Below are 23,650 nucleotides of genomic sequence, written 5' to 3' on the forward strand. Positions count from 1 at the left end.
TCTTGAATTTAACTGCACATTGAACTGAAGACATGAAGTTATTATATTATCCAGTAATGCTAGCTGTTTGTGGTCAGTTTTCCGGTTACAGATGACCACCATTTTGCCAGCTCACAAAGTAACATTTTCTAACTTTTCATCAGTACCAAAGTGAAGTTAGAGGATAAAAGTCACAGTCTGTTACCCCCTGTGGATACAGGGTGCTGGAGTGGTTCCCAAAGTTATGTGACTTGCTCCACCAACTGCCCCACAGCTCTCCCTTGCTCTAGGCCCTGTTTCTCCGACCTTGATAAAGTTCTAGAATTCTCTAGACAGGCCTAGCTTCCTGTAAGGCCTAGAAGAAAAATTCTTCCCCTCACAACTTGAACTCCCAGAGCGAAGGAATGTTTGACTGTTTTGTTCACTCCTACACCTTGGGTATCCGGCAAATCGCACACCTAGATAACTATTTCTTGAAAGAATGAACGTCTTGAACACCAAGTTGGCCTGCCCTAACTGGTGTTCCTTCCAATCCAACCCCATCTCCCTCAGACTTGACAGAAAGTCGTCCAAGTTTCTGGACTTTTGATGTCTCCCTACCTGTTCTCCATATACGTGTTTCTATTTTCTATTTCTGTTGGCATTTCAATTGATTCTGCGGCCGATGATAGGAATAATCGCCATCGATCATGCTAATCCTGTAACTTCAGGACGCCATTTTGATACCAGTGCCTGGACACATTAAAGTTTTGTTTTTAATTTTAACACATATTTGGGAATGCATACTTATTTCAGGCGTGCCTCTAAGGCACTTTTGGGGTGATGCCTGTCTCTGTGGGTCGGTGGGCCCCTTCGTCTGGGGCCGGTGCCTGGGGCAGGGGGAGAGGGGCATGATGCCGGCCCGCGAGCACCCCCTGCGTGCCCCCCGGCCGGCGCAGTCATGCCCCGCGAGCCCCCCCACCCCGCCTCCCGCCATGGGGGGCGGCAGCGTGGCCGCCCATTGGCTGACGCACCTCTACGACGAGCCCCCCTCACCCTGCGCAGGAGCCACGTCCGGACGCTCCGCTGGCCACGCCTCAGTCGCCCTGCGCCCCTCGGCCTCGCCAGCAGCCTCCGCTTCTCTTCGCTCGTCCACCTCTGCTTCCTCTGCCCAGTCAATCCGGGCGGTGGGTACGAGCAGGCCTAACAGCAGCCCCGGTGCCTGAAGCCAGCCTCAGCTTCTTCTCGAGCCCCTCTGTGGGAACACGGGCTGCCGCCATCATGGTGAGTGGAGGAGGCCTGAGGGGGTCCTCAGGGCGGCCGGGGCGCTGAAGGGGGCGGGGGACAGGAGCCGAGAGCGGGGCTACCCGGCTTTCCTGTACTTGGGCCCGGCCTGAGGGCGAAGGGGAGGCGGTCCAGCACGGCCTGCAGGGCGTTGAGGGCCGGTGGAGGGGCGGGAGGCCTGGCTGTGGGAAGGGAGTGCCCGGGGCCCCGCCTAGCACATGCAAGGCTTGCGGCCATCCCCCCACCGCAGCCAGGGTGTGGAGGAGCGTCCGGCCTCCGCCGCCAGACTGGGGGGCGGGGACCCTGCTCCGCCCCACCCCCACCCCACCCCAGAAGCCTCCCTTCCCGCGCTTACTCTGAGGAGCCAGGCGGTGCGGCCGCCACGAGATGGCGTCGTGCCTGCTGAGCGCCGCGTGGCGTGGCCTCGGGGGCGCCTGCGTGCAGACGCGGAAGCCAGGCCCGAGCCACCTGGGGAGGCGGGGCCCCACGGGTCCGCCGCGGGGCGGGGGTCGGGGTTCCTGCAGGGCCTTTGGGGGCGTGTCCAAGCCCGGAGTGGGGGCGGGGCGGGACCTGGAGAGCTCGAGCCTGTGATGCCCCTGGGGCAGCCTCGTGCCTGCGCAGTGGCGGCCGCGGGGACCTCGGGGCGGAAGCTCACCCGACGCCATCATTTCCCTACGAGGTCGGCCCTGTCCATGCCTCTGAGCGGCCGCAGGTTGGGGAAGTCTAGCAGTTTTTAACCCAGAGAACACTTTTCCCCAAGAGAAACCAGAAACCTTCAACAAAATGTCCCTAGAGTATTACATGCTCTGTTGGGTGACATGTGAGTTTTGTTAAGTGCATTTAGTTGATTTCACCACCTCAAGGTACAACTCTGAGAACACTTTTGATCAACCATCAAGTCACAGGTGTATTATATATGTGTAGTTGTCTGTAGTGTACTATTTTCTGTTTTTATAGAGGTAAAGGGAGGAAATTTATATACAATTTATTAGAACATGTAAATTTTAAAGTAAAAATTTGTGATTGAATGTAACTTTGTAATAATTATGTCATGTATGTGTCCATATCAATAATCATCGGAGTTACTGTAATTATTTCCAACTTTGTCTTCTCTTTTTAGATGAAAAGGGGGGAAAATGCTAATAACTTTATTGATTTTTTTTTCTGATACAAAACTAATACATTAACTCTTTGGAAGGTAATCAATGTAAGAAAGTAGAGGTCCATCTTAATCCCAGCATTTAACCACTATTGAAGTTTAGATGTACGTATGCCCTTCCAGATTGTTTTCAAGCATGTATTGCATATATATAGGTACATTTTATTTTATAAAAATTTTACTGTGCTATATAATACTATCTTACAACCTGTATTCTTCATTTAGTGTAGTGGGCCTTATTCCCAAGAGAAATTTAAAATAATTTTGAATATATACTTAGTTATTTTACCAAAAATTATATATTTCTATATTACCATTACTTAATTTTACCACTTCTCTTATAATGAATAATTTGTTTATGTTAAAACAATACCATAATGAGTATGTTTGTGCAAATGTTTTGGCATGCTTATCTGTTAATAACTTGAAATAAATTGCCAGGAGTGGAATCACTGGGTGAAAAGGTTATGCCCATTTTATAACAATTTTGAGTTATACGTTTTTCTTAGTACCTCTTGATAAAGCATGCACTAGTATATATTCCCACTGATGGTGTGTAGTGTGACCCCTTCTCCACACACTTTCCAATGAAAGGTATTGCACTTTTTAAAGTTGCCAGTCTAATAACTGGAAAATATTTTACTGTGTTGATGTACTTTTTCTTTTGTTTATCATTAGTGAAGTTGAAGTTTGTCATTAGCTTTTTCCATTTCTTTTTTTTTAATTCTTAGTCCACCTTTCTATTTGCATATTTATCTTTTCTTGGTGATTTATAACAACTCTATATTAACATATTAGTCATGTATAGGAAAAAAATTATAGGTGTGATGAGAGACCCTTATTTCTAATTTTAATGTAAATTACTACCATGTTTCACTTTAAGCTTGATGATAGCCTAGACTTAGATCAATAGAAAATAAGATGTTTTTATTTTACTTGGGTTTTCTAAAAATTAAGAAATGGATGCTGTATTTTATCAAATGCTTTTGCAGTGGTGAATTACAGTAACAAATTTCCTAAGAATGAACCATCCTTGAATTTACAGTGTAAACTGTTCTTAATTGTATATTTTTTTGTATGCTGCTAGAAATTTGCATCTCAGTGTTGGGGGCAGGGGTGGACCATCTTAACCAGGTATTGTTATTTAAATGGTGTTAGTTTTATAAAATGCATTGAGAAATATTATTTCTTCTTCTTTTCTCTGAAAAAATTTTTAAAATATTTGAATTTTCCTTCTCTTCCACTCTCTCTCCTGTCTACCGTTGTTTCTGTCTAGGTGCGCCCCCTCTTACCACCCCGCTTGCCCTCCACACAAAAATTACCTGTTTCTTTATAGTTTGGGAAAACTCCCAATGAAACTGACCCAGGAATTGAGTGCTCTTTCTTAAGTTTGTCTTTAAAAGTTTACATTTCTCTGGAAAGTTAGTCATATCAAGATTTCCAGACTTACTCCTACAGAGCATTCTAATCTGTACTCATATCCCATTTTTTCAGGACTAATGTGTATTTTTGTATTCTTGCCTTTTTCTTGCTTAGCTTTCCCAGGATTGTTTGTTTATTGGTTGGATTCCCCCTGTCCCCCCGAGTCCATTCTTTGATTTACTTAAAGGGTTTTATTCTGATTTTCATTTACTATTTCCTTAATAGAATTTCCTTTTCTCTTTAATAACTACTTCCTTCTGTGGATATGACACTGATGACTGCAAATTATTTCAGTTTGCTTGCATGTAGGTGTAATAGTTGAATAAAATGTCAAAGAGCTGACATCCGAGAAGCTTTAGTAATGATAAAGTTTTTTTTCCAGCTTTTAGTTATCTTTGTCATTTGGTCATCCAGATATAAAAGGGAATATATTACTGTGAATAGCAGTGATGAGAATTGTGTATATGATGGCCTCCAAGTTCACCCCTACTTAATATTCCAGAATTACTCATTTCAGAACCCATCAACTCACCTGAAGGTGTAATTAAGAAAAATAATTACTTCTTTCATTTAATTTACATTCAGTTTATTTTCTACATGCTGTTGGTAGGTAAGATGAATTCCTCACCAAACTTTGCTTTAGCCTAAGAATTCATTTGTGAAGTATTTCTGGCAATAGTTTAGAAGTAACCAAAGGTTGTGTATGGTTCTGGATTTGTATATATAAGTTATAACTATGTAAATACACACGCAGGCAAAGTTTTAAAATCCCTGTTTTTCAGGCGTCTTAAAAGGGAGTACTTTCCTTAGTTTAGCTTTGAGCACCATCTGCTGGCTCAGGACTAGGACGGACATAACGATGCCTTCCTTAAGACATAATGACACTAGTGAAATGATTTGATCAGTTTTATACTTAATACTTCAGTTAAGCAGACAGTCAATTTGTACAACCCGAAACCAAACTTTCTATAATATCTAATGGCTTTTTTCTTTTTCGCAAATTACTGTTTAGTTGTCTTAAACATCAATTTTACTTTTGTAAATAGGATATAAGAATTAGAACTTCCGGGCTTCCCTGGTGGCGCAGTGGTTGAGAGTCCGCCTGCCGATGCAGGGGACACGAGTTCGTGCCCCGGTCCGGGAAGATCCCACATGCCACGGAGCGGTGGGGCCCGTGAGCCATGGCCGCTGAACCTGCGCGTCCAGAGCCTGTGCTCCGCAATGGGAGAGGCCACAACAGTGATAGGCCCGCGTACCGCAAAAAAAAACACAAAAAAATTAGAACTTCCTTCTTCAATTCTGGCAACACTATCACAGGTTTCTCAGCTGTGACCCTGTGCAGATTTGGGGCCAGATAATTCTTTGTTGTGGGAGGCTCTCCTTTGCATTATAGGATGCTTACTGTATCTCTGGCCTCTGCCAACCAGATACCAGGTACACCCCTCAATCGTGACAACCAAAAATTACCCCTGGGCCACAAAATCTTCCCTGGTTGAAAATCAATATATTATCATAACTCTTTATAATCTGGTACAGTTTTCTGGTCTAATGTTATACCTCTAACTTAAAATACATTTATCCATTGTGGTTCACAGACAGCTAATACTATAAATAGTTTGTCAAATAAAAAGGTATCCAAAGTTCATCCACAAATGAAGGGGAAATTGAGAAGGAGAAAAAGTCTATAAGAATTTCAGAACCACTATTTTGTTTTATTCCTGTTTTGGGTTTTTGAATGTGAGCTAATTGAAAGAGATTGGTAAATTGTCTGTCACGAAGGGAAATATAGTCAAATTTCTCGATAGTTCAAGGTATGTGACTTACATAATATGGTCCCATTGAGAAAAAAATAAAATTATAAAACATTAAAAAATGGAAAAGCTTGAGAAATAGTTTTTACTTTCTCTGATTTTATTTTCTTGGAATATCACTGTACCATAGTTAAAAGAAAGAATCAGGAACTATTCAAACAGAAACACTGAATAGCAAGTATGAACACAGATTAATAGAGAAAAGCCCAAACACTCAAATTTGGTAATTTAACAATTTTGATTTCATAGCTAATTAGTACAGCAGTTTGTAGAATCTTAAATTTATCAGTAATTTCTAACACCTAACAAAGTAGGAACTCTACCTGCTTTTCATTATTGTAACTAATTTCTGTAAAAATTATTTTGCTTATCTTTTAAAAAATATGTATCAGTTGGTTTCTTTTGTCCTTTTTGTTTTCCTTCACAAGCCGAAGTGTAATAGCTATATGTCTCTCTTGCAGCCTTTTGTATTTACTACTTATAATCAATAGGCACTTCATAAATGAATTTCAAATGAGCAAATGTGCCATAAAGTAGTTTCCTGAGGTTCCAACTCAAATTAGTTGTTAATTAGTAGAGTATCTACAAAATAAGTACATAAATCGTAAAACCAGGAAAGAAACCTTTCTTTAACCTATTGAAAATAAATTCAGATACCAGGATGCTAACTTGTATTGGCATACCACTTTATAGTTTACAAGATGAATTCACAGACGTTATCTCACTTCATTCTCAAAGCAGTTTTCCAAGAGGTAAACAACTGCCAAGTAAGTGATTTATAACTTAGTAAGGGACACGAACGTCTGACTAAATCAATTTTTAGATCTCCTGGCTAAATCAGTTTTTGTTTCCGAAATATGTATTACCAGTAAATCCTGATTCAGAAAAATCTACATTAATCTTAGCGTAGGAAGCCTAAAGACAGAGTTCTGACCAGAATTCAGAAAAATAATAAGTTTCTTGTGTGGGTCTCTGAAAATAAAGATGATATCATTTGTATCTATCAGCCCATTGTGAAAATTAGAATTATCAGTAGGACTTATTTGGTATTATTCAAGAAGAAAAACATTATTTTAAAGATGCTATGAACACCCTATCATTAGGGGAAAGGATTATAAACCCTTTTTTTTTTAAGCAGGAGCTATGATATGTGAGCAAATGATGTTTTCATGATCCATTTCCAAAGTAAAGCAGGCATACTAACAAAGGAGTGTTAAAATTATAAAGTCCGTGTTAGTTTTGGTGAATAGGAAGATGAGGCAAAACAAATCGGTTTAAAACTTTCTTGTTTCCTTTTGATGCAACTTAAAAAAAAATTGGTTATCTTTAAAACCATACTTTTGAATAAGGTACTCAGAAAAATGAGAATTTGCTTATTGACGTACAACAGGATGATTTTAGTAACCTTACTTTTTACAATTCTAATTACTTAACCAGTTCACGTAGTATTTCACAAACTCAATATAAAATCAGTGTTCTGCCACAGCACTGTACCAGGGATAGTGGTCAGTGACACTGGGTTTGAGAAAATACTATATACCCTTCTGTTAAAATTTCATGATGATCTACTCTGATTACCCTAGACCTTGAGCCTGAACTAAGCTATATTGATGACTAATATACAATCAAAGTAATTTATATGAAAATATTTTGTATTTTAAAAACATAAATTATATTTCATATCATCTGTGATTTTAGCCTGTATGTCTAGTGGTGATATCTGCTTTCCAAATTACAGTCTGCTGCAGATCCTGACACTCCAAACTCAACCATCTCCAGAGAGGCCAGCACCCAGTCTTCATCAACTGCCACCAGCCAAGGCTATGTTTTACCAGAAGGCAGAATCATGCCGAACACTGTTTTCGTTGGTGGAATTGATTTTAGGGTATTGTATTCATGTTTCATTTATTTTTAAAAGTATTCTGTGAATAGTGGGATTTGGGCCCTGTTGTAAACATAAGGCTTTTGGGGGGGATTGTTTTTATGTTTAACCTAATAGGAACTAAAAATATCTTTGACAAAGAACTACAGCTAGAACTACAGTATGTTTAACCTAATAGGAACTAAAAATATCTTTGACAAAGAACTACAGCTAGTTTGGGGATACATGGAGGAGGTACTTCCACATCATCAAATCTTCTTTATAGTATACTTGAAAATTTTGAATGTTGAATTTTTAATCTTGAAGTCAAATTTTTCTTCATAGATGGATGAAACCGAAATTAGAAGCTTCTTTGCTAGATATGGTTCAGTAAAAGAAGTGAAGATAATCACGGATCGAACTGGTGTGTCCAAAGGGTAAGTGAAACATATGTTCAATATAAATTATAATAAATACCTGAACTATAGCACCTATAGAGTTTCAGAAAATAAAATTTCAATTCTGGTATTCTAACATTTGTATAAATGTAATTTGTTACTTTGTAATTTCTTTCATGTAGAGGATAAAAGTTTGCTGCCAGCTCTTTTATTTAATCATTTGCCTAGTGTTTGTGTTGAAATGTTTCCCATCTTCATTTGTTTCACTTAAGTGGATTAATCAGTTTTATTGAAGAATTGTTTTCTTCACACATTTCACAGTATCTTAAATTTTAACCATCTTACCATAGATAGTAAGTTAAATTCAGGTTCATAGGTATGAATTTTCTGTTAATCTTTGTGCATTCTGATACAGATGACGGTAGGAAAATAAAACAGTATTTATAGAGGATCTATCATGTATATCTTACAGTTATTTATCTCAGTATATTCTTCCTCCTTTATCATTATTCTGTCAATTATTTCATGGAATACTGAAGTTTCAAACCATGTACTGTTACGGTAGTGATTTTGTACTCATTTATCTGCCTTTCTAGCTATGGATTTGTTTCATTTTATAATGACGTGGATGTGCAGAAGATAGTAGAAGTAAGTAATCTTTTGGAAAAAAAATCTCTTTAATTACCTTATGGATGCAGTGTTCAGTATTGTTTTGAGTCCTGAATATTTACTCAGTCTTGTATAATGTATAGAAATAAATATATTTTATGTTTGAAATCCAGACTTAGAATAATCTTACATAACTTGTGAGAACCTATTTATTTTTGATTGGGCATCCAGCCTCATGATCCAGAGACAGGAAAGATTAGAGACCAGAGAGTAAAGGTTTTTGATCAAATTCCACAATACCTCTCAACATTTGATTAGAGTAGTGAAGGTAAGTAAGGTATCTTCAGGCTGATAAATTTTGATTTGGTATGTTCTTAGCACTGATCTTCTCCGATAGTAGTAATTTTAGAGAACTTGGGTGTTTACCAAAGTCTTGGAAGTAAAGATTTAGACATTGATTCTAGTTTTGTTACTGTTTTATTTTCAGTCACAGGTAAATTTCCATGGTAAAAAGCTGAAACTGGGCCCTGCCATCAGGAAACAAACTTTCTGTGAGTAAAGAAAGCAGTTGTTTTCGTTGACACGTGTAGCTTTTCAGAGAACTAAAAATAGGCTTTGTTTTCTTTTTGTTCTTTAAAAAGGTGCTTATCATGTGCAGCCACGTCCTTTGGTTTTTAATCCTCCTCCTCCACCACAGTTGCAGAGTGTCTGGAGTAATCCACACACGGAAGCTTACATGCAGCCGCCACCCGTGATGAGTCCTATAACTCAGTATGTTCAGGTAAGAATTACCTACATTCCTGTTTTTTTGTGTGTATTCTATTAGAAATCTTATACAATGAGATGGGGGCACTTTAAAAATTAAGCCAGTCTCACTTCTTACCCTCTGTGGAATTATGTCAACAATTTCCATAATAAGTGACAATATTATTCCTGTTTGAATATTTTTGAGTGATGGGACATCTGTTACTTCTGTTAGAAATCTGTCATACTTAGTGTTACTTCTTATACTAAGCTAAAATCTGCTTCTGTATAGTTTGCAAGCCTTTATCTTAGAACTGATGGCTGTAGCCACATAGAATATATCTTTTTTTTCTTTTTCCCAGATAACTCCTAGAATATTTGAAGGCAGCTTTCCTCATGTGTTTGCCTGGTTTGTTCTTTTCTAGGGTCAGCTATTCTTTATTTGCAATGATTTCCAGATGCCTCCTCATATAGATTGTTGATTTCTGGATGTATTATGGTTCTAGAATGGATAAATATCTGATGACTTAACTATATTTGTAAACTCTATGAGTTTCTGGCATATAATTTGTCTTGTCTTGGTTACTTTAATATTTGAAGTGGGATTTGGAATACTTGCCTCCCATTGATAATATTTATTTTCTTCTTAGTTCAGTTTACTTTCTTCAGTTTAAAAGACATTTTAGGAAAAGAAAGAAACAAAATAATAGTGAAATAGTTCTGCAGTGTCTCTCATTTGTTTACATTTTCCATCTACCTGAAGTGTAGGATATATCTTTTTTTACTTTTCTTACTTAAAACACAGCTAGAAGAAAAGCCCTACTTGTTCCTAACATTTACTATGAGGTATTATTACCTATTCTGGTATATTTATGTATGCTACTACCTAGATATTTTCAATCAATAAATACCTTTTGAAAGATATAAGACATTGTATTGTCTCTTTTCTAGTTTGGGGTAATACACTGCCCTTAACTTTTAGAAGTGAAATACAGAAAGAGCCAGAAAGTCTGTAGCAGGATCCCATGTTACCCCGAAATACTGTCAAAGGAATACAAAACTGCTTAAAAGTATTTTTACAAAAAAAGAGAACACATGTATTAATATAACTCTAACATGGAAATCTATTCTAATAGTCTTATCATCATGTAAGAAAGAACTAATGGGTGGGAATAAATACACAGATAAGGTAAACTTAGGCTGGCAAAATCAGTCACTTACCTTATTTATCTCTTCCTTCTCCCAGCCCAAAAGACTAACATTTGACAGAGAATACTTATTTCTTCATGAAGCCAGTCACTCAAATAGAATCTTGCATTGTATATGAAAAAACTAAGATTTCCTTATTTTCATATTTTTGTTACATTGGGAATAATATTCCTTCTTTCTGATTTTTAAAAATATACCTCATTCATTCATTCTTTCTGTAAAATTTATTTTCAGGCTTATCCTCCTTATCCAAGTTCACCAGTTCAGGTTATCACTGGATATCAGCTGCCTGTTTATAATTATCAGGTAATTTAAGAGGGATCAAAATGATTTACATTGGAATATTATTGAGGCCTTTATTTATGTAAATTTCCCTAATAGTTTGTCGTTTAAAGTAGTTGAGTGTGCTTAAAATTTAAAAAATAAGTTGGAATTAGTCTAGAATTAGGGCTTCTTTATTACTTAGAAATAAGGGAATGAGCTTAGCAAGAAGCTTTTGACAGGAATGAGTTTAGGAAGAAGCTTTCTCTCGTACTGTCTTACAAGATTTGGTGTCGCCTTCTATATTTCAACATGTATTCTTCATCTTTTCTGTCAAACAGCTGAAACATCCAGGCTGACTTTTATGAGTTTTTATAATGGCATAGGTTGAAATAAAATGATTACTCAATTCTTAAGAGCATTGACTTCCAGTTATGTTTGATAGTGTTTATTTTAGCTGGCTGCTACAAGATAGTAGTTCTCTGAATTTCTGTCCATGGATATGACCATATTTATGGTAATATATTCAAAGAACTGTATGTTTGAGTTTTCCTGTAGACCAACTCCAGAAAATTGAGAAAAAGATGGAGTTTATATATGAAAGTAACAATAAAATCCTTAGGTATCAGAAACAAAGTACTTTATTCTTCCATTTTGTTTCTTTTATTATAACAAGGTCAAGGAGCCAGCATGACAGATACCTCAACATTGTCTATCTCATATCTTTGTGAAAACGTGAAGGTATATTGAAATAATTATTTCCTTTTTTTTCCTAAGATGCCACCACAGTGGCCTGTTGGGGAACAAAGGAGTTATGTTATTTCTCCGGTAAGGTGAATTAGCGAAACATGTACTTCCTACTGTTTAACTATTATATATTTTAAAGTAGTTTATTGTTCAGCTGTTATATATTTCTTGACCTTTTGCCATATCAAGTATGCCTAGAAATATTTTAAATGCTCTTTTACATTGTGTTATGTTTTATTTCTTGTCAACCCAAGTATATACTCCCATGGGAGAAACTGTGCTTTTTGTTTCTCAGGTTGTTGTGTGTGTACTTAAGCAATGGCTGCCCTGCATACAACAAGTGCTCAGTTACTTGTTGATAGAATATGTAACCAAAAAAGGTAGTATTAATAACTATGCTAATTCTAACTCCAGGGATTTAGAACTAGTATTGAATCTGCCTCTAGTTTTCTAGCCATAAAAAAATGTGATGAAGAGAAGCAAAAATGTTTTGCTGTCAGTACTGTTATATGTCATATAAGAAAAGGAAAAAAGAGAGGGTGCTACCTCTAAAACACCTGAGCCTTTGTTACCTTCTGTCTTTCATCAGGATTGGATATTCAAAGGATATAGTATGAGCTGAAATTCTCAGGCACTAGGAAATTCCCTTCTCATTCCCTTACTATATGTTGGAGTTTCTTTTTCTTAGGGAAATTGTCCTAATTCTGATTGTGTTGACATTTCAAAATAAAAATTGCCTTATTGCATTTCAATTCTACAGTTTCAAATAGTTTCTGAAATAATGTAATTGAACTTCACAATCCACATTTAGACTTTCAGTGTCAACTCACCATTTTGAAGAATAGATTGTTTAGAAATGTATCTAATGTACATCTCTTTAATTACACTTTTACCATTTTAAATGTAGGCTTATACAGCTGTTAACTACCACTGTAATGAAGTTGATCCAGGAGTTGAAGTTTTGCCAAGTGAATGCTCAGTTCATGAAGCTACTGCATCCTCTGGAAATGGCCCACAAAAGGCAAACATCTAATTTTGCTTATTAATATTTATATTTTTATATTTATTTTTTTCAAGTTTTAATAATGGCCGTTTGAGAAGCAAGCATCTTTGCCCAAATTTAAATACATTACAGAGCTTGAGTCATTGACTAATAACTTTGCAATTTACGTAAAAGTTAATGAAATTTTAGGCATTCCCAAACTTTCAGTGTGTATATATAGTTGCTGATTCACTAGTCCTTCCCTCTGTTCTGTTTTCATTGGGGTTTTTTTGGTTGTTTTTTAACCGTAGTTTAATAAATATTAACGTGATTTGGTGGAGTGCAATGGGTTGGTTTCCTCAAGAATCCTACTCTTCAAAAGAGGGATTAGTATGAATTATATCTACTTTGTCTTTTGCCAGTTTAAACATTTATTTAGCTAAATAGTAATATACAGTTATTTACGGTATTCTCTCCATAACATTATATATGGTAGCAGCTCTCAAGAGTGGTGGAGCCACTAGTAATTGAAATACTAAAACAGGCAGAGTTGTTTCTTTTTTATCATTAGAGCAGATCCCTATAACAGTGCCCTCACTCTTGAATTCTGTGTTTTCTTGTATGGGTGAGAATATGGAAGTAATTGATGTGATTGGAATGTGCATAACATTGGATGATTCCCATTGGAGTATGTGTACTTCGTTCATGTGTTTCTCAGTGGAAAAATGTTGAGAACTACTGAACTGTGGGGTGAAAAAATTCCCAGATTTGTTACACAACTTAAAATTTGAAAAAATATGGAAATAACTTACAGTATAATTACATTACCAAAGTTTAACCTAAATGTTTCTTGAAATGTTGAAGTTCACTGTTTTTTGGGTTTTTTTGTTTGTTTATTTGTTTTGCGGTACTCGGGCCTCTCACTGTTGTGGCCTCTCCCGTTGCGGAGCACAGGCTCCAGACGCACAGGCTCAGCGGCCATGGCTCACGGGCCCAGCCACTCCGCGGCATGTGGGATCTTCCCAGACCGGGGTACAAACCCGTGTCCCCTGCATCGGCAGGCGGACTCTCAACCACTGCGCCACCAGGGAGCCTGAAGTTCACTGTTTTTTATCTAACAGGAAAAATTAAAGAGGCTGAAGCAAATATCTTAGGGCTTGACTAACTGAGCTTTTTAAATCAGTACTCTATCACTAAGTTTCTGAAATTATTCTTAAATTTGGTACAAAAGTTAACAAACTAAGTGACATGTGGCACGTATTACAAAATTACCTGAGAATTCTTTAGAAATAAGTGTATGTGTTCATTAAACTTTTTCAAAAAGCTTGTTACCAGTGAGTAAAAGGAGGAATAGTCTTTACCGAAAACTTTTGTGTTTCAGAAATCTGTGGACCGAAGCATACAGACAGTGGTATCTTGTCTATGTAATCCAGAGAACAGATTGAGAAACTCCTTTGTTACTCAAGATGACTACTTCAAGGTATGAAAGGAATAGTACACAGGATAAAAAGCACAGTTGTCAGCCATAAAGTATCTTTTTTCTGTGGTATATATATTTTGATACTACATAGAGCATATATCAGTAATTGAACTGTTAGCTTTTGACTGTAACCCAGTAAATCTGTGAGTGAGTTTTAAGTGGCAGTGTATTCTAGCTGCTCAAGTCTTGATATAGTGTAGTTTGCCCTTAGGGAAGATATCTTTAGCAGAAGCCTATACTGTAATTGATAGGGTTCATGAGAGTTGAATGAGAATATTGGCTTGACCAAATAGGAAAAGAGAAAATTTTAGAAGCAGAAAGCACAACTTAAGAGTACGTAGATATTAGACTAAAGAGAAGAAAAGAAATCGATCACTCAGATGATGCTTGAACAGTGTTTTGGGGGGAGAAAAGAGGTAAAATGAAGTAGTAAAAAGAGCTGAGTAGAAAGAAATGGAAGTTGATTCAGAGTTGGTAAAGTGGAGAAGAATATGGGTGTTTGAATTTAAGAAAGTTCTGGTTTCTCATTCTGGTTCTATCACCTTGGACAAATCACTTAAATCTTATTAAGGCTCCAGTTTTTACAAGTCTGAAATGAGTCTCTAAGATCCCTTTAAGTTCTGAGTCTCTGAATATGGAAAGGAACCGGTCGCTTCAATGGGGGAAGAATACTGTGCTTTTTAGTGAAGGGAAGGTTTTTGTTGTTTTTTGTAACAGGTTTATTGAGATAACGATTTTCATACCCTACAGTTCACCCGTTTAAAGTGTGCAATTCGATATTTTTTAGAATATTAAGAGAGTTGCGCAACCATAACGACAATCAATTTTAGAATATTTTAATCACCCCCAAAATAAAGCCCCTACCCATTAGCAGTCACTCTCTGTTCCCCCAAACTCTCTAGCCTTAGGCAACCACTAACCTCCTTTCTTTAAGGATTTGCCTGTTCTGGATATTTCATATAAATAGTATAATATGTGACCTTTTGTGACTGACTTTCACTTAGCGAAATGTTTTCAAGGTTCATCAATGTTACAGCATGTATCAGGACTTCATTTCTTTTTATTTATGGATCTGCCACTTTGCGTTTATCCATTCATCACTTATTTGATAGACATTTGGGTTGTTTCCACTTTTGGGCTCTGATGAGTAACGCTATGAACATTCGTGTACAAGTTATTGTGTGGACATACATTTTTATTGAGTATATACCTAAGAATGGAATTGCTGAGTCACATAGTAACTATGTTTAACTTTCCAAGGAACTGCCAGAATTTTTCCAAAATTCACCATTTTGGAACCATTTGTAAGCCATTGCTTTGTATCTTAAAACAGGGAAAGGAGGGCTTCCCTGGTGGCACAGTGGTTGGGAGTCCGCCTGCTGATGCAGGCGACGTGGGTTCGTGCCCCGGTCCGGGAAGATCCCACGTGCCGTGGAGCGGCTGGGCCCGTAAGCCATGGCCGCTGAGCCTGCGCGTCTGGAACCTGTGCTCCGCAATGGGAGAGGCCACAACAGTGAGAGGCCTGTGTACCGCAAAAAAAAAACCAAAAAAAAAAAAAACAGAAAGGAGAATAGCTTTTTCCATCTATGAATGGAAATAGGATAAAGCTTAAACTGTTTTTAAAAGGAATACTTAGGAGTTCCTTTAATGCAGAAGACTAGAGCTGTAGCAGAGTTAAGTTCTTAACCCCCTTCTCATTGGGGAGTAAACCCATTCATTTAAAGTTGATCTTTGTTCTCGTTTCATTCTGCATAGGACAATTTAAAAGGAAAGAACTGGGAGCTGTAGGACAGCTTACTTTTGCCCAAGGTTCTGCAGGTTAAATAGGGAGTGCTAAAGGATTTGTTTGCAAAGCAGAAAATCTTTAACCAGCAAGTCTTTAAGCTTGAATTTTTACCTGGTATTAAAAGTTTCCCTTTGAACCTTACAAAATTTTCTGCTCCTCTGAGCTAAGAGTTAGAAGTTGTGTAGCATATCTAGACCTATTTTGATTAGCTAAATGTTGTTACTGTTGTTTTAATTGAATTAGAATGCACTGAGGCAGGATGTACACTGTTGCCATGATAAATTCCAGCTCCTTCATAATCTTTCATATCCTGCCTGATCTCTGAAGATACTTGAGTTTGTGACCAGTTTTCTGGGCTTTAACCTAAATAGGATATTACCCTGTTAACAGATTACATAATTTCCATAAGTCACCCTTCTTTATGTGACAATGGAATTTAATCCCTAGGAACAGGGCACAGTTAAGCTAAAAGTGTAGAGAAAAAAATACTATTGGGCCTCCCTGGTGGCGCAGTGGTTGAGAGTCCGCCTGCCGATGCAGGGGATACGGGTTCGTGCCCCGGTCTGGGAGGATCCCATATGCCGCGGAGCGGCTGGGCCCGTGAGCCATGGCCGCTGGGCCTGCGCATCCGGAGCCTGTGCTCCGCAACGGGAGAGGCCACAACAGTGAGAGGCCCGCATACCGCAAAAAAAAAAAAAAAAAAAAAATACTATTATTTTATTGCTGGTTTACTCAGCTCCATTCCTCTTTGTAAGGCCTCATTTCTTCTATCTGCACATCTGCAAGCACCATAAAGTGAAAGGAAATTTTTGCATATACTTTTTCTATTCATTTCCTAAAAAATTATATATCTTCATTACAGGTTAAGGATATGCCTTTAAATATGCCAGAACTTTTTGTCTTTTAACCTAAAAGCATAGGGTTTCAGATTGAAGTGGATTACTCTTCTCAAGCCATGATTTCTGTCAGACGTATTTTAGTAAAAATAGGACTTTAAAAAATCTCATGTGCTTTTCACCAGCTGTCTTTTTGGGACATCACTGCCAAATCATGAGTTAATCTACATAAAAGGGTATTGATTCTAAGTCCTCTTTTTCTGAGTTACTGATATTTCTTTTTTAACTAAATTGTTGAATAAAACTGGTCATTGGTACATTGGTTATCACAAAGTTCAGGAATGCTTCCCCAAAAGGATCACTTTTCTTTCATTATTTATAGTGTTTAAACCCAAAATAAATGCTTTAAGTACAATATTTTTCAACTGTCTTAGGTCATAATGGTAATAGGAATTTTCAGTGAAGTAAAATGGAGTATTCCTGTCTTTTCTAGGATAAACGAGTTCATCACTTCAGAAGAAGTCGGGCAGTGCTTAAGTCTGTTTGATCCTCTGCTAACTTTCTAGTCTCACAGGAAGTTGGAGGTTTTGAATAGTGAGACTGAAAGTTTTTCCACTATTTTAGAGATTTAATTCTGAATTTTGATAAATCATACTCAGACTTTCTATACAAGTTATATTAGATTGCTTAGTTTTATTTACATTAGAACTGTTTTTCATTAGACATTTACTTAGAAACTGGTTCTGTGTTGAATATATGGTTAAAAGTAAAAAAAATTGAGACTGAAAGGAATAACTTTAAGATTTATCTGTAAGGATTTTTTTAATTGACATTTTAAGAGTTTAAAAGCAAATGCTGATTTTCAGAAAAATTGTTTTAGAAAACCTATTTTGAAAGGTCAGAATTTTGATGGTTTAAATACAAGCACTTCACTTCTCCAACAAGTACCTATGAACAGTACAGTATCTACAATACTGTGCTTTTATGATTTGTCTAGAAATTTACCACAAAAGCAGAGTTTTTAAAACTGCATTTTAAATCAGTGGAACTCAGTATATAGTTGGCTTTATTGAAGTTTTCCTTATCTAAACCCAGTAAAACAGATTCTAAACAAATAGTCCAATCAGTGGGTCTTACACTTATTAGTTCAAAATATTTAATCTTATCTAGAATCCACACATAGAGATATCGAATTGGGATGGTAACTAGGATAACTAAAATTCTGGGCCTAATTTTTTTTTAAAGAATCCAAAACAAACTAAACTTTACTAGGTACATAAGCTTCTCAGTGAGTTACCATTCTCCTTTTTTTCTTTTACTTTTTTTTCCGTGAAATGATAAATTCAGTGGCTGTATCTTAAATTGTGCAAAATATTGGTATTAAAGAAGGCTGAAACTTTTTTATGTCACTTAAAAGTTAATCAGAGTATCTGAAAGGAATTGTTTTTATAAAAACATTAAAATATTATTTGTTAAAGAACAGGTCGATTTTTATTTTTGTTTTTTAGCTTCTTATATTTCCTTTTTAAAAGTAAAATATGTCTAGGAGAATCGAATTAGTTTTGACATTTCTAAACCACAAAAGTTGTTGAGTAATACGCATAGCCCAAAAATATACTAGCGTTAAGTGTTAACAATCCATTTTTAGATTAGCTAGGCTCCTGGTTAGACATTGTAAATCGTGACAAACTAGAGATCCAGAGCCCCTTTGCACTACCCACAGTCTTGCTTTTCCAGTCTGTAGCACCATTCTTCAAGGAGGTTTGCTCTTAGAATAGGTGATGTAAAGAAGAGAAGTAGCAGTATTAGCAGTATTTGGGCTAATAAGCCTTGGAAAGGTAGCAATGGGATAATACCTTTCTAAGGGAAACACTTGTTATCAGGCATCATTTGACCTGCCATGGACATGAGTTTAAAGTGGCTTCCTGGCTTTTCTTTCATTGGCCTGCCCCTTCACTAAAACATGGAAACTCCATTTATCCTTATCCTAATGAAGCTTCCATGGGCCATATCATCAGTGCCCATTGTTTTATAATCCCTAATAATTTTCATTCTGAATCTGAAGGGAGGAGTCTTTTAACTTGAGGATCCCCAAGAGAGCTTTCTTAGGCCTCAAAATTTGAAAGTGCCCTGAAATTTGTTCTTTTTAAAATTCTTTGTACTTTTCTGTGTGTGTGCTATAACATTCTTACATGTATTATTCTGTGATTAAATCTCCAGGTTACTGTAAATGATACCTAAATTCTAAAGAGCCAATTCTGATTATCCCAATATGACCTTAAGAAAAGGAAGGAAATAAATTTTTGCCTCCTGTTTTGTTGGACTGAAGTATTTAAAAGAGTAAGGTACAAAGAGACAAAATCCTGAACCTTTCAAAATGGAAAATTAATTTTAAACTTAAAAGTTTAAACTTAAAAGTGTTCCTGTTACCTATGCTGATACTGTCTTTGCATAAATGAATAAACAAATAAAACTTTTTTCAAAAGCGTTTTAACCTACTTACTCATGTCATCTAAAAAAATGGGGATTTGGGTGGGTAGTATGTGACAAGATTTAGATCCTTGAAATTCAGGAGTGTAAATATTGTTCAGTTTCTTAATCTGGCCGAGTTCGTTTATAAAAGCACATTTTGGTACATTGTATTTTTGCTCCTCTCTCATGAAATTAAGAGATTTTCATGAGAAAATAATTTCTCTTAGTTGAGTTGGAGATGGTTAACAGTGGGTTCCAATGCAGTGCATCAGCAGAGCAGTGCCTAGTAGGAATGCTGGAGAGTCATGTGATATTACTGCAGTCCCATGGCCAAGGTCCCTCTCTGTAAACAACTTGGACTTTATAAACACTTAGTTGCACACTTTTGGTCTCATCTCTGTGACACTATTATTTTGGGGAATTGCAGTTGTCGATAATAGATCTTAGATTTTTCATATTGCATGTATTTCATTAAAAAGAGTGCTTTCTGAATCACCAAAGATTAAATTTTAATGTTTAAAGTATAATTTGCTGACGATTAGTAGTACTTAAATGTCTGTGTATACTCATACATATATACTAACCATTATCCAGATTATTTGATTAGTTCTGATCAAGCTAAATTACAGTTTATAACATTTTGAGATCCTAAAACTATATATTTTAAAACAGTGGCTTTCAATCTACTTGATAATTTAAGCATATTTGCAGTTGAGGATTACCACAAAATTCTCAACACAAAGCCAAGTCTTTGGGATTGAAAAAAATTTCAAAGAACACCTTTTTGTAAAAAGTTGCAAGTTACGGCAAAATCAAGCAACTCCAAAAAGTTTGCTCACCTCTGTAAGAAGTTTATTCTGCATGCTTTTTTTTTCTTTTCCTAGTAAGAGCATGTTATCTTTGTAATTGTTCAAAATAACTATTTAATATTGATTAGCACCCTTAAATTGCAAGGAAGTCATTGAGTTTCAAAAATAAATACTCCACTGCAGTTTCCTGTAGTTTATAAAGAAAGCCCTGTACCTACTGCTCTAAAATTCTCTTGGTTGTCTTTAAAGGTAAATTCATAAAAATGGGCTGCCACATTGCTTAATCGTTTTGCCTGCTTTTATTGCCATTGTTTGAGGGTAATTAGCAACAGCGATAAGGCAGCATGCCACTCTGCTTTCACAAAGAAGTATTGGAGAGGGTGGGGGACCATAAGGCAGAGAAAAGCTTCCCATTGACCAAATCTTACAAATAGGCCCAGCTGTTGAGTGTGATCATTTGGAATCCCTGTAACACTTCTAGATGAAGATTGCTCCTGTACATATTTCAATAACTATATAATCTAGCCTTTCCCAACATAATGTGTAATATGTTTTCTCTGTGTGTAACTGAATCTTTTTGAGCAGTTCCTCACCACCCATCATCGAAGACTCTGTAGACAGTACATTTGGTAGTAGAACACAGTAAACATAAGTTCAAACTATAAACATGCGTTTTTGAATGTTCATGCAGAATATTCAATCTGTATAGCAAAGAAATGATAGGTAATTCTGCATTGCATTTAGAATTAAAAACGTGTCCAGTATGGCTGTAGCTGTGGGCCAATCCTAAGAAAATGCAAAAAATTGTCTCTCAATACAGAAACTGAAACTGCCACTGTACAATTAAGCTCTGTGGTAGCTATGTTTTATGTTTTTAACTGGTCTGAAAGCTTTCCAGTTGAGTCTCTAGTTCATTTTCCCAAGGCACACGGGGCTTTGTATCATACATGCACCTCTATTAAGCCTGCGTGCCAGGAATTGCCTCTTCTCGTACGAAATTCCCAGATACCAGTTCACTAGATCTCTAACAATAGAACAAATGCTTGCATTACTGGGATATTGAAGTCATGAAAGCTCTTTATAAATTTGAAGCAACAGTAACATTTCAAGCAGTTCAGAAAGTTGAAGGTTTTAATCCTTAATCAGTTCTTTACAAAAAGCAAATGTAGCAAAAGTACATTAAGGCTCTAGTCACATCTGTTGTCTTTCTCCAAAAGAAAATGAATAGAGACACGCTGTATTCTTGCTCAGTGTTGGGTGAAACTATTTACTACAGAAGAAAGGCAGGGCTGGCACTCAACATCTGTGCTGGTAAAGCCAGATCAGCTGTTTCCAGTGGGCTCGTCCCCTCTGCCCATGCACACATGTTAAACATTTTTAATATTAGCAACAGCCCCATCCCCCAGGATAAATCTGGCTGGACCAGTGAGAATGGGGAGGGGTAATTTAAAATACAGAGGCCATTTTCTCTTTGATTTTACCTAAGCTAGAGCCCCTTCACGGTCAAGTCTGAACAACGTTAAAATAGTATACCTGGTAAATGAGAAAAGTTTAACTGCACTTTCTTTCTGAACAGGGCGTGGTTGCTGCTCATTATTCTGATTGGTGGTGTGTCTGTCTTGGACAAAGTAAAAACCCATACACTCACTATCCAAGGTTTTATCAATGATTAGATCAACCTCATATTTAACAGGTCAAGTTTCAGTGATCACAATCTCACAGGGAAGTCAAAAAAAATCGGAACCATCACCTGGGGTGTTTCTCAGAGATTCAGACTCCTTGGCCCCATGCTTAGATATACTTACTCTGTAGTCATGGGTGGGCTCAGTAATATGCTTTTTTTTTTTTAAGTCCCTTGGGATTCCTACCTCTGTGACATTCACTTTGAGAAGTACTGCCCCAGATGGGGATCTCAGCATCTCAGGCTACCCCTAGTTTGAGGATAGCTGAATTTGGAGAACAATGCTGTCAAGTCCATTTTGACTCCTTCATAAGGGAGTTTGTTGGCTTAATTAATCTTTCCCTGCCAAGCCTGTGCCCAGGAGTGCCAGTTGTCCTCAGACCAAGTTGACTCATGAACAGGCTGGAAAGTGGATTGAATGAAGTCTGAAAGCCAAGACTTGTGACCAAAAATGAATAGTAAGAGAGAGTGACTGCAGGAGAAAAGCCGGATGTTGAGGCCAAGTGTAGGCCGAGTGTGAGGGACTAGGCTCAGCTTGGAGGGCAGAGTGGACTTTATGGAGGCTGAGATGCCATACTTCCTTCCTGGAGGGTCTTTGGCCCACTTGGCTAACTTTAAAAACATATTACCTGGATTTTAGAAAAGTATGGCCTGTCATTTCTCCTATTCCTGCCTTGGAATTAACTAGTATGTCTCATTCTTAACAAGAATATTAATAACACGTCAACATTGGAAATAATATGTTAAAAAATCAAGTTCCAGAGGCAGTCTTGAGCATACTGAAATCTGAATTGTGTTTATGTGTGTGTATTTAAAAAATTCACCCATAATTCATGTGAAAATGAGTATAGAAATAAGTATACCTTTAAAGAATAATAAAATACCCAAGTTAGCATAAGAAATAATTTACCAGTGAATAACAATTCCCTCCTCAAAAAAAATAGCAATATTCCATTAATTTAAAAATTCCCTATATGCCTTCCCTCATCACACCCTCTTCCTCAACAAGAAGTAACCACTAAATTGAATTTTGGTTTAATTATCCACTAAATCGTTGGTTGTTTCTTTTCATATGTTTTTTTAGATGCTTTTAAATTTTTCACTTTTTTGAGGATTTTATTTAAAGACTTCATTTTTTCAGAGTAGTTTTAGGTTCATAGAAAAACTGAGAGGAAGGTACAGAGATTTCCCATATCCCCCCTGACCCCACACATGCCAGCCTCTGCCATCATCCACATCCCCCAACAGAGTTGGGACAGTTGTTACGATGGGTGGACCTACATCGACACATCATAATCACCCAAAATCCATAGCTTACTTTAGGGTTCACTCTTGGTGGTGTACATTCTATGGGTTTGGACAAATGTATGACGTGAATTCACCATACAGAGTATTTTTACTGCCCCGTAGATCTTCTGTTGCCTATTTACCCCTTCAACCTTACCCCCAATCCCAAGCCCTGGCAACCACTGATCTTACTGTCTGCATAGTTTTGCCTTTTCCAGAATTTCATATAGTTGGAATTTTACAGTATGTAAACTTTTCAGATTGGCTTCTTTCACTTACGAATATGTATTTGTTTCCTTCACGTCTTTATGTCTTGATAGCACATTTCTGATGAATGATATTTCATTGTCTGGATGTACCACAGTTTGTTTATCCTTTCACTACTGAAGGCATCTTGGTTGCTTCCAAGTTTTGGCAATAAAGCTGCTATAAACATCCATGTGCAGGTTTTTGGGGTTTTTAAAAATTATTTATTTGGGGCTGCATTGGGTCTTTGTTGCTGCATGCAGGCTTCCTCTAGTTGCGGTGAGCAGGGGCTACTCTTCGTTGCAGTGCGCAGGCTTCTCATTGCGGTGGCTTCTCTTGTTGTGGAGCACTGGCTCTAGGTTCGTGGCTTCAGTAGTTGTGGCACACGGGCTCAGTAGTTGTGGCTCGTGGGCTCTAGAGCACAGGCTCAGTAGTTGTGGTGCACGGGCTTAGTTGCTCCGTGGCATGTGGGATCTTCCCGGACCAGGGCTTGAACCCTGTCCCCTGCCTTGGCAGGAGGATTCTTAACCACTGTGCCACCAGGGAAGCCCCCATGTACAGGTTTTTGGGCAGACAGTTTTCAAATCGTTTGGGTAAATTCCCAGAGT

General features: G+C 37.4%; 1 protein-coding gene across 1 annotated transcript; it reads left to right on the forward strand.

The window, feature by feature from the left end:
* Positions 1 to 1,460: 1,460 nt before the first annotated feature.
* Positions 1,461 to 17,094, forward strand: DAZL (deleted in azoospermia like; the record flags this gene model as incomplete). The annotated part of the gene is made up of 12 exons (XM_082624303.1): positions 1,461 to 1,954; positions 5,521 to 5,560; positions 7,373 to 7,519; positions 7,841 to 7,932; positions 8,490 to 8,541; positions 8,990 to 9,053; positions 9,144 to 9,283; positions 10,690 to 10,761; positions 11,494 to 11,544; positions 12,371 to 12,484; positions 13,827 to 13,925; positions 17,041 to 17,094. The coding sequence occupies 12 exons, from the start codon at positions 1,461 to 1,463 to the stop codon at positions 17,092 to 17,094; spliced, it is 1,419 nt and encodes a 472-aa protein (XP_082480429.1).
* Between the last annotated feature and the right edge of the window lie 6,556 nt (positions 17,095 to 23,650).

The sequence above is a fragment of the Mesoplodon mirus genome (assembly GCF_964341445.2).
Source record: "Mesoplodon mirus genome assembly, chromosome: 6".
Classification (NCBI taxonomy): domain Eukaryota; kingdom Metazoa; phylum Chordata; class Mammalia; order Artiodactyla; family Ziphiidae; genus Mesoplodon; species Mesoplodon mirus.